The 12,384-nt window shown below is 39.4% G+C and overlaps 1 protein-coding gene across 7 annotated transcripts in view; it reads right to left on the minus strand.

Annotated features, from left to right (window-relative positions):
* The window catches only part of Ehbp1 (EH domain binding protein 1), a 278,079-nt gene that overhangs the window by 163,142 nt on the left and 102,553 nt on the right, over nt 1-12,384 (minus strand). For all 7 annotated transcript variants that reach the window (XM_052198644.1, XM_052198645.1, XM_052198646.1 and 4 more), the window contains exon 6: nt 2,845-3,026. In XM_052198644.1, coding sequence (XP_052054604.1) covers nt 2,845-3,026 — 182 coding nt within the window. The remainder of the gene's footprint in view (nt 1-2,844; nt 3,027-12,384) is intronic.

Raw genomic sequence — 12,384 nt, forward strand, 5'->3', positions numbered from 1 at the left:
GCTTACTACCACGTACAAGTTCTCCATGAACTAACACAGACCTTCCGAAGCAGGCTCTGGGCTTCTTAAGAAACACAGATGAAACCCTCATCTAATTATAAGTTAAATGACATATATGTGATATGAATTTTTATATCAAAATATTTGAAAATATAAATTTATGAAGTTTGTATTAAGTATCTTGCTACAAATCACTTGTTTTCCTGATCTGTTATTTTTATCTTAAATCTCACTGGCCAGAACATTTATTTGAATGTTATACAAAATTCAATTTTGTATACTCCCTCCCTCTAAATTCAGATAGAAAAAATAAATTAAAATACAATTCTTTTATAATCTTTATTAATTTGATTTTCTATATATAACTTTGCAAACTAAGCCAATTATAGAAATTCTTCACATTTTTTTTCACATGGGCTGAGTTAACAAAATAATTTCTCTCTTTTTAAGCAAATTTCATGATAGTCCACACGAACAAGAAAAGCTATATTACTTCATTTAAATTCCCAAATTCTCAGTTGTCAAGTAATGGATAGTAAGTCCAGCCAAGGTACAAGAGCTACGTAATCTTAATCCCTGGGAGGCAACAGCAAGGGAGACCATGCAATAAGCTCCGGACCAGCGGGGTTCACACAGCAAGTTCCAGGCCAGCCAGAGCCAAGCACCTGGACCCTAGTCTTAGAAAACAGGGTCAAAAAAAATCAACAGTAATGCTAATGACAGTAATAATAATTCAGACACACATTCAAACAAATCATCCTTCAAATGTAACTTGCTTAACTTTGCCACTTAAATTTCGTCACATTTTAAAGCTCAACACTGTTCCATGGGGATAGTAAGAAAGCAAGGAAGGGGAGAGAAAGAGAGCTCTCACAGAACCCTCTTCACACTGAGACCCTGGGTTTAAATGAGCTGTTCCTTACCCAGACAGCCTTGAGTAGTGCCATGCACTGACTACTTCTGTCAGTGGGTAGAATGCTGCCCTCGGAGGGTCTCTGGTTTCTTCACCTCGTCGTCCTCCGTTTCCTTTCCTTTTGGTTTACACTTCTGGCCAGAGCTTTCTGTTTTTCCCCAGTGTTTACAGCTGAGAGGAGAGCCTAAGCTATGTCCATCCTCAGTCACCTCGCTCAACACCCACTGAGGACACAGCCTCCTCAGCTAACTGTCCCCACCCACAATGTCACTTATTGCCTTGAAAATGAGTGCCAAGTATCTCACCTTGAGTGAGACACAGAAACCAGCCTTATCAGTCAAACAGACATGACCAATTATAGTAAGCACATTCTACTGGGCTAAATATGTGCAGGACTGTGGTTCAGACTGGACCGTCTTTCTCCCTTATCTTTACTAGGAAATTCTTAGCATAGCATTTCCATCCTGTCCCATCTTCTCCTCAAGATCAGACTCTTGCATTGCACAGATCACATGTACTTACTCCTGACTTGGTTATCTGCAATAAGTGCTTATTCAGCACTTCAGAAGTGATGTTTTTGGTTCTGTTTTGCTTTTTGAAAAAGGCATTGTGTTGGTTACTTTTTGTCAACCTGACATAAACCATAGTCACTTGAGAAAAGACCTCTACTGAGGAATTGTCTCCATCAGATTGGCTAGTAGGCATGTCTGTGGGGCATTTTCTTGATTAATGATTGCTGTGGAAGGGCCCAGATCCTGCGGGTGGTACCACCTCTAAGCAAGTGGGCCTGGGTTGTATAAGAAAGTAGGCTGAGAGGCTCTGCCAGCAGCTGACTGAGACAGATGCAGACACTCACAGGCAACCCCTGGACTGAGCCCAGGCACCCCTGGAAGACTTAGGAGAGGGACTGAAGGAGCTGAACAGGCTTGCAACCTCTAGGAAGAGCAACAGTATCAATTAACTGGACCCCTCAGAGCTGCTACTCAAGAGCATACATGAGCGGGTCCATGGCTCCCACTACATATGCAGCCGAGGACTTTCCTGTCTGGCCTCAGAGGGAAGGGAGGCCCTTGGTCCTGTAGAGGCGTGATGCCCCAGAGAAGGAGGGATGCTAGAGAGGTGAGGTGGGAGTGGGTGGGAGGGTGGGGGAGTACCCTCGTAGAGGTGAAGGAGAGCAGGGAAGGAGTGGGGGGCTTGTGCAGGGGGACCTGGGAGGGGGGGGCAGCATTTGAACTGCAAATAAATAAAGTAATTAATAATAATAATGAAGAAAGCTAGATAAAGAGAAGGCTGAGAAGGTCAAGAAAAGCAAACCCAGGAGCTCTATTTCTCCATGGCTTCTGCTTCAATTTCTGCCTTGAGTTCATCTGGCTTCACTTGATTGACGGCTGTAACCTGCGTCCTAATCGACATTTTCCTCCTCAGTGCTGCTTTGGGCAGGCATTGTACCATAGCAACAGAGACACAAATGGCAACCGTGGTGCCCAGGGCAGCTCTCAAATGTTCTTGCCTTGCGCGCTGGCACAGAGGTGCACATCACTAGGCCAACTCATACTGACTTTGAAATGATAACAGTTACACTCTTATGTTATTGCTGCTCTAGGGAATCAAGACAGGATTTTAAAATAACAAGTGCATTCATCCTCTGAAAACAAAAGCAGAGAGTGCGAGAAGGGCTGGCGAGCTGCACTGTTCAGAAATGCGACATGAGCAGTTAAGAGCACTGACTGCTCCTCCAGAGGTCCTGAGTTCAATTCCCAGTAACCACATGGTGGCTCACAACCATCTGTAATGGGGTCTGGTGCCCTCTTCTGGTGTGTCTGAAGACAGCTACAGTCTACTCATATAAATAAAAATAAATAAATAAATAATATTGAGTGAGTGAGAGAGAGAGAGAGAGCGCGCAATGTGACATAAAGGGAGTCACTTACGTTGCTTTCCCTTCCCGGAGGAAGATGCAGGACAGTGAGAACTGGAGAGCGGCAGACACGACTTTCTTAGACAGAGGCTTGAACTTCAACTTGACGTCAGTCTGCGTGGGCATGGGGCTTGCATACTGCTTCATATTAATGTTGCTGGTGGCGAGAGCTTTCCTCCGACCAGAAGGGGATTCCTGAAAGATAAAAAAAAAAATAATTACGTAGTTTGGAATTATTTTATAGCCAATAAAAAAGAAACAAGAACTTCCTTTGCTAAAGAATTCTTGTAATGCAATAATAAAATTGTGATGAGCTTTTATTGCAGCTTTTATATCTAAGTAAAGCAGAAAGAGATGGCCCAGGCAAAGATATCCACACTAGACAGTAACGTGACCGAGACACTAGTGAAGGGCATGAGTAGAGCTCACAGCTGTAATGCCAGCACTAGGGTAGGTACAGGTGCAAGGATCCAGAACTCCCAGCCTGCCTCAGCGGGATGAGACCCTGCCTCAGGAAAAGTGGGACTGGCTCCAAGATTACTGTGAGAGAGACCGATTAAAGGCAGGGTCTGTAAGTTACTTGTTAACTGCCTTCTTCTCTTTGGTTAAATTGATGCAACCAAATGGTGTTTTCCTGTTAAACCTATTATTTTTTCTAGGACCTTTTCTGCTTATTCTAGACCATGTTTCTTCCTCTTTTCCTTGGGATCACATATATCATTAAAGAAAATGTTTCTCAGATCTCACGTCCATGGCAACACTGCCAACTGAGCCCAGTGTATCTGAAAAAGTTCTTTAAAACAGCTAGTGCCCATTCATCAGAACTATACAAAAAGAAGCCTGCTTACAATCAGAAGTGTTTCATATTCCATTAACAACCCCTTGTGTTTCATGACTGTTTTATATACACTAAGGGCTTAGGGGTTGATGAGAACAGCATGGTACATAAAGGCCACTAGTCACGTGTAGGAGTCCATGAAAATTCTGGAGACATATGAAAACACATATGATAATCTTTCATTGTGTTCTACTGGCAACAGGAAATTCAGATACAAGCTACTTTGTATAATGTAAACTAAGATCATACATATACCACCCGTGATTTTTTGAGGTTAACTAATCTTGGAATTGAAAACAATTTTAAGGCTTAATGTCCAAGCCATGCGATCTTGAGCAAGTCAAGAAACTTCTGCCTCAGTAATGGCCCCTCTAAAATAAGAAGTTACTAAACAAAGCCATTCATGTTTTGTAATTATTTTTTACAAAATTACTCAATTTTCCAACCACGATAAGAAATTTTATCATAGATACCTTTGTATTACTATTCAGTAAATCTTTAAAGTAAGGCTATTCTACTTGAATCAAAGCATTACAAGACTTTTTCAAAACCTAACATTTCTGTCCAACAAATAACTAAAATATAATGTCACCTCCCTAAAGAATACCTATTTTAAAATGTGGCCTTATCTGTCAGATTATGCACAGCAATATTATACAGAACTATTAGTGCATGCAGATACCTTATGAATGAATTTCAAAAATGCATCAAGCACTTGAGAAGTTAAGCCCTCTCAGAAGAAATACTTAAGAATATGCAAATACCCTCAACTGAATCAAGTTGAACAGATGTGACTATCCCTAACAATACAAGTGTTCTTTCCCTGGTCGCTACTGTCAATCAAAGGATAAGATTAAGGTCCAAGGTTCTGACAATGTGCAAAATGAAAAAGTACAGTTGGAGAATATCAATTTATTACACTGATATGAACAATAATCTCTTATTGTACCTTTAGAATAGCTAACAAATTCTACATATAATACATCATGCAAAGCCCTGGGTTGAAAAGCATGACATACAAACTGTCACTTTATTACATTCAGTGCTTGTTCTGTCCTACAAAAGCATGACATTGATCCCTAATATAACAATTTAATTTTGTAATAAACTATGAAACTAACATAGCTTAGAAACTCCATAATTCTAAAAGCTGTATGTGAAGATACTGCTTTTAAGCTATGGAGTTTTTAATGATAATATTTTTAAAGCGAATGTTACATAGAAAAAGCTTCTCTGCTGGGGTGTTTGGCCGTGAGCGGCTCTGAAGCCATAGGCAATACAATACACTGCGCTCTAAACACATCCTGTCACAGCACTTAAGCAAAATTCTTCAATACTGTTCAATTAAACAAACAAACAAACAAACTAAACTAAAAGAGCGTATACAAAATAAATGAACAATAAATGAACAGAGACCTGGATCCTTTTCTTCACATCCTACAGCTGGGTCCAGGAGGTACCTGGTTCTCAGCCAATCACAGACCATCATCTCCTCCCTACACCTCTTTATTCCTTTTCTCTTCCTGGCTTGTGCCCCTCCCCCAAGTTAGATCATCATGATCTAGATGATGTAAAAATCACATTTTTGGAATCCTAAGGCCTAAGAAAGTTCACATAAAATGATCATTAAGTTCTCAGTCTCGCTGTCATAACTCTTCTCAATTTATTGTAGGCTGATATACTGCCATTTCTAACAAATACAACTTAAGAGTTGAAATCAGAATGTGGCAGGAGGACTTATTCCTGTAAGTCTCAGTCTCAGCCTCACTTTCTCTACTGACACGTATTTCTCAAGGGTGGACAAGAGCACGCACTGTCAAGCACCATCTGCACTGCTGCTGTTTCCACTGGTACAGCCACCTGGGGAGCAAGTCCCCGCTGCCTTCTAAAGTTGAATTCACGCACATCTTAGGACTGAGGATTCTCTTCTTAGAAATTAAGTCCCAGAAAAATCTTCATGACAAAGATGACAGGTTAGAAGCCAGCTCTGTATGTTATATGGCTGATGATGAGAGTCAGGGAAAAAAACAAACAAAAAAAAAATCAAGAATAAACTATTTCAAAGACAGATAGGAGGGTAGAACATCACACACCATGGGGGAAAAACCCAGAAAGGTAATGCCTTGGAAAGAAGGAAGCACCATGTGGCTTGCTGCAGGCTGAGGGGAAACAGAAGGCCCTCCCAGAGGTTGTCTGTGTTCAGTTCTCAGAGAGGTTCTAGTGACTAAGCTTTCAAGTGAGGACTGTCCACGAATATCCTCAGATAAACTAGAGACGGCACCAATAGCAGACAAATAAATACAAGAAACCTGGAAGGCAAGGCAACAGACTGCTGCAAGCATCACAGTTCCTCAGCTACTAAATCCACAGACACTGAAATGATTAACACATTAGGTGAAAGATTCAAGCATTTACTTCAAAAAACGGTCAGTAACTTCAAAGGTGACAGACAGACACAGTTAAAGCAAGCAGCTCAGGACATAAACAAGTCTACAGCATGGCTGAGAAAGCAATAAAACATTTTTTTGGGGGGGGGGAGAAGAGAGAAGATGACAGAAACACTGGAAATAAGCAAATTAAAATGAAAACACAGTCCAAAGCATCACCTGTCCCAGCAGGAGAAAAAGGGGGAGGGGAACGAAAATGGACAGGATCAGGAAATACTGTCAGGCATTGATACTGAAAACTATGTGCCCAACGCTAGGACAGAACTAAAGAACAAACCCAAGAATTCGTGGAGTAGAAGATAACAGAGATAAAAACTGAAAGCATAGAAAAACTATTCAATAAAATTACAGCAGAAAAAGGAAAGGAAAGAAATGGACAGACAGACACACAAGGAATTTAAACCCCAACAGACAAGATCGGGGATCCTTTCATGACACATTATATTTAAGATATATGTGAAATATACCAAAACTATGAAGCCAAAGGGAAAAACAAAACTAGAACCTACAAGAGAAAAATGCTACCTCCTAGCACAGTGACGCTGCCCCACTAAGAGGTTCTCAAAGCTGGAAAACAATAGTGCGTGTGCTTAAATCCCCAGAGCCAAGGGCCATCAGCTAAGATAGTTAGTTATACAAACTTAACTTTTAAAATTCACAGACAAAGATATGCCAAAGAAGCACTGACCAAAGAAAGCCATGCTCACCAAGTTAGCACTGCAGAAGCTACCTAAGAAATCCTAACCACAGAGAGGGAGAAAGTCCCCATCACACGGGAAGAGGGACGAGTAGATGAAAAAGATGAACTGGAAAAACCCAATCTTGTCTAACTCATAAAATCAGCAAATCTACTCACCTGAAATAGAGGAGAGAGAAAAACAAAAACAAAACAGCCAGGAAAAGAGCCCACAAAATAACAGGAGTCTGCAAATCAAGAATACATTTCAATGGAAGTAGTCTTAACTCTAGAATTAAAAGACACAGTACCTGATTCTATTAAAAAGTGGGGAGGGGGGTTCGGCTATTTGTTGTCTCCAAGAAGCATGCTTAATTGACAAAGACACATAAAGAATGAAAATTTGAAATCAATATACTTAAGCAAAAGGAAGCCAAAACCAAACCAGCACAGATATTCTGTGCTACATAGTAGACATCATGTCTGATACGATAGGAGACCAGAGCGGACAGCATACTTATGAGGAGAACAATCTGCCGTGAGGGCGTGGCCACTCTAAATGTATATGCAGCAAACACTGGAGCTCTCATTTCTTAGAACAGACACAGGTGAAAGGGGGCACATAGATTCTCATACAGTAACAGTGGGTAACTCCAATACCCCACTTTTGGTTTTGGTAGGTCATGCAGATTCACAAAACAAGTTTTAGGAGCTGAAGAGATGTAAATCCAAGGTCCTGAGTTTGATTGCCAGAAGCCATGTAAAAAGCTGAGCATGGTGGTGGCATGGTGGGACACGCCTGATCTCCTAGTGCTGTAGATACAGAGACAAGAGGACTCCTGGAGCTCTCGGCCACCCAGCCTAGCTAAACTGATGAGTTCCAAAGACATTGAGAGCTTGTCTCGAAAGACAGACAATAACCGAGGAAGGACTTGATATTATCCTCTGGCACACACACACTGTACCACACAAAAACAACCAATGTCAGAGTTAGTATACACCACACACAAAATATATTTAGAAAACATCTACAGATAACTAGTCTAATGACATTCTCCAAAATATGTCATATTTAGGCCACAAAACAAGTCTTTTGCATCTTATCACAGTAGAACCAATAGCAAAAGAAATCACAGAAACTATATAAATAATGGGAAATTGAATACTCAATTCTGAATGACTAGTAAGACACAGAAGACATGAGGGAAGAATTTTTAAGATTTCTATAACCAAATGAAAAGCAAATGTATTGGCACCTCTGGACTAGATACTGCAGCTATGAGCACTTACAACTAAAAACGGAGTGATCCAGCGTAAGTAGCCTGCCAACACATCTTATGGTCTTAGAAAAATAAGTCAAACCCAAAAGTAGTAGTTTTAAAGAAATTAGAAAGAAAAAGAAGAACTGATGCAGGAATTATTAAAATAAAACTAATGGCAAAAGAATGTTTTAAAGTTATAGATCATACACATTAAAGCCTATAATGTAAGAACTCAATAAATAAAAAATTAAGTTTCACTTATCACCTAACTTAAACAGAACATATTGCCATCTAGCTTAAAAGCTAGCTTACAATCCTCCCATTCTTCCCTCCAGTAGCAACCAGTAAACTAAAGTTGCACTCTCTTTTCCAAAGCTATTGTTGACTATCTATACACCCTAAGACACATTTTGCTGATGAACGGGCTATAAAATGTGTACATATATATATATATACACACACACATACATACATACATGCAAAGTAATACCCATGGAAGACAAAAGAGGGCACAGAGCCTTTGGAACTGAGTTACAGGTGGCTGGGAGCCACCCAACAGGAGCTGGGAGCCAAAAGGAAGTCCGCAGGAAGGACAGCCAGTCCTGTCACCTGCCAGGGCCCTCTGGAGCCCTGCCTTTGCTGAAGACTTTTATGAAGTTGAACTGAATCTTGACCCACCTCCAGAGTGAATAGCGCTCACCACTGTCTGTTCCAGAACGTTCTTATCTCCAACAGCACACGGTACTTACTAAATCAGCTCCATCTGTGGCTTTCCCAGCATCTAACAGCTTATACTCCCCTCTCTATCTCTTTATTGTATCTTTTCCTGTACCTCACTTAGCATAATGTTCCAATTCTATTGAAAATCCAATTATGGTTTTTATTGAAGCTGTATTAAACCTATGGATCAGTGTTGGTAAGTTGATATCCTTACAATACTGTTTCATTACTCTACAATAAGGAATCACTCTCTACTTATTCAAGTGTTTAAAATTTCAGTGTTCTATCACTTTATAGTGAGATTGTACATATTTTTCTAGATTCAATCCTTGGTACTTTCTGTTAGAAAAACCAAGCACTCTAACACTTGTGAATGAACAATTTCTTGCATATAGAAAGGCAATGAAATCTGCGGCTAGGTGCTACATTATAAAATTTTTATAATACTCTTTGTAAATGTCATAGAATATATTTCCTTTTGGCTTTCTATTTTATACTAACTTTTTAAAGACTAGTTATATATTTCATTTTTCCAAACTATAGTGGGTTTTGTTGGTGATCTCTAGAACCATCAGAGTACCATTCTTTTTTGTTGCTGTTGTTGTTGGTTTTTATTTTATTTTATTTTATTTTATTTTATTTTTATTTATTTATTTATTTTTTTGGAGACAGGGTTTCTCTGTGTAGCCCTAGCTGTCCTGGAACTTACTCTGTAGACCAGGCTGGCCTTGAACTCAGAAATGAAGAAGCCATTCATACATTTTTGTGGTAAATGAAAAGGCACATCTCTCTCACTCTTGAAAATGAGAGCTTTGGCCTTTAATCTGTATCATGTTTACTGTCTATCTCCTCTTTGTTAATATGACCCTCTGTAAAATGAAGCTTCCCTTAGTTCTCCTTGCCTTCAGTTACATCTTTTCTCAAACCTTCTTCCCTGGACCCAGCCCTTTTCTGAGGGCCTTACATAAAATTTCAGCTACTCTCCGAGTAGACATATTTTTGTCTTCTATTTTCTTTTTTTCCTTTCTTTTCCAAACATGCAAATTTTACTTACACACTCTCTCTACCCTGTTCAATGACAGCAGACATTTTTTGTGTATCTGTTGATTACTGTACCCTAGTTCAAGAACCACAACTCAACAAATATCTCCTGAGTAAACAAAGGGATTGTAATCTTATGACTTCTTGGTTTTGTTTTGTTTTGTTTTGTTTATTTTTTTGTTTGCTTGTTTGTTTGTTTTGGTTTTTCTAGACAGGGTTTCTCTGTATACTCCTGGCTGTCCTGTAACTCACTCTGTAGACCAGGCTGACCTTAAACTCAGAAATCCGCCTGCCTCTGCCTCCCAGAGTGCTGGGATTACAGGCATGCGCCACCACACCTGGCAATCTTATGACTTATTACAAATGTTTTGAATTTATTTTCACATACCTATAAGTTATCGTCACAAAGGCACATATGGTTTCCCATGGTAGAGTAGCTTGCAATTTGTAACCCTCTAGCAGTTGTAGAGCTAGGCAGAGGTTTGTTCAAGCCAGATGGGTCAGCAATAGTAGAAGGAAGAGACACAAGGTAAACAGGACAAGATAGGGATGCACCCCTGCACTGACTCACACAGGTGGGGTCAAAGTGCAACAGTAAGCAACAATAAGTCAACAATACAAACAGAGCTCTCTGCAGAAAATATGGACCCAAAAGCTAGGAGTCAGGAGGGAGGTGAACACCTGACAAACTGCTCTCCAACAGGAGCCACAGAGCCTGCTAAGGGCTTCTGCTCCTCTGCTTGACATTTCGTCCCTGACTTTAGGACTATCTCTTGTGAACAGCATATTGACAGAAAAAAATTAACCCAATCTCTTCACCACTGCTTTTTCTGGAGATTAGATGAATAGTTTGTAAGGGATTTTGTCTCAAGACTGACTGTACATGATTCAAGAACTCTAAAAAGATTCTTCGGTGTGGGTTATATCTATCAGTATTTATTTTAATACAAATAAAAATTGTGAAAATAACAATATTCTATTTGTAATGGTCTAGTACTCTTAAGATATTGTCAAATCACAGGACTGATGTCCATATGAATGGAGAGACTGTGGCAGCAGGAATAAGACCTGCATGGGTTCAAGCCAGACAGGCTCCCAGTACTGACAGCGTGGAATAGACACAGGGTCCCACCCACCCCTAGCCATGATACCAGCAGGAAGAGCATCAGCTTTCTCTACTGAAATGTCCTTGAGTATATCAACCTCACCCCAGGGCAGGCACCATGCAAATGCACTCAATGCTATTTCTGTGAACTTTATGTTCCATTTCACTTTGTTTTGGAATTTTTTGTCTTTCTGGGCTTTTTTGTTATTTTTTGCTTAAATTTTCCTTTTTGTGAGTTTTTTGTTGTTGTTGTTGTTGTTTCTGTTGCTTTCCTATGAGTGAGAGCACATGCAGGGGTGGACACAAAGTTGGGTGGGGAAAGGAGGTGGGGGGGGTCAGGGATGAGTTGAGGGAGGGGAAATGTGATCAAATATATTGTATGAAAAATTTAAACTAAAAATTGTGATGAAAATTACAAATTCACGATAACATGTTTCTAAAATAAATATACTTTCTATATAAAACAACCTGGTGAGAAAAATGTTTGTCCTGCATTGTTATATTATGTATCTTTCTCAGTCTTTAAAATCTCTTTAATGTCTACTTGAAAAGTCAATTCTACTGGTATGCTCCATCTGTGTGATGATATGTATTCTTGATTTTAGAAAATCAAGACTCATTAAAAAACCCTAATATTCTAGTAACTTCATATCATTTTAAGTTTTCATACTTGAGATGCACCACAAAATTCAAATAATGTTTTTTAAAGGTTAACAGTAATACAGAATGTGAAGCCTTATCAATGAATTTTTTAATCCCTATAAAATTAAAATTCCATTATACTATAATGTACATTGAATGAATTATCCACTCGTCCATAATTTTGTAATCTTATACTTTGGTGTTTGGGGGAACTGTAGACTCTTGGATATTTGAAACATTTCATTATTCTCTACCAAAAATAAATTATATTTTTATACTGCCACCTTTTTCTATCAGAAAAACCCTTAGGCATTGAGAAACTATATAAACTAAAGGTGGGAGGTAGTAAGTTTTTAAACTTCTAATTTTCACTGAAAGTTTGAGTTTTATCAGAGACAAAATAAAATTTTAGTTACTTACTTGCAAGTATTAAGTTCAGTTTGGTCATTAAAATAAATTGCTAAGCTTGGATAATCAAAACCTATCTATTAGTAATCTCACGAGTTACGTTTCAGGAAAAGAGCAGTTAGGAGTTGACAGCTCCATCACACCCGCGCTCTTCTCTTTGTTACTCGTCTCTGTGCTGCAGTGTGGGTCCTCCACACAAACGTCTCACTTTGTCATGTGGCACACAACTCCGGTGTTACTCTGACTCTGGAATCTCAGCTTTATTCAATTAAGACTAGAGTTCCATCTTATGAAGTATTCTGTACCTTTCCTGACTCTCTGCAAAGATAAAAGCAGTAAGCCTCAGTTCACGTAGACAGAACCCCTCTATGTGAACGTCGTGAGGAATGGCTCTTCTAGACCACCTGCTTCAGT

Source organism: Apodemus sylvaticus, chromosome 11, assembly GCF_947179515.1.
Source record: "Apodemus sylvaticus chromosome 11, mApoSyl1.1, whole genome shotgun sequence".
In the NCBI taxonomy this organism is placed as follows: Eukaryota; Metazoa; Chordata; class Mammalia; order Rodentia; family Muridae; genus Apodemus; species Apodemus sylvaticus.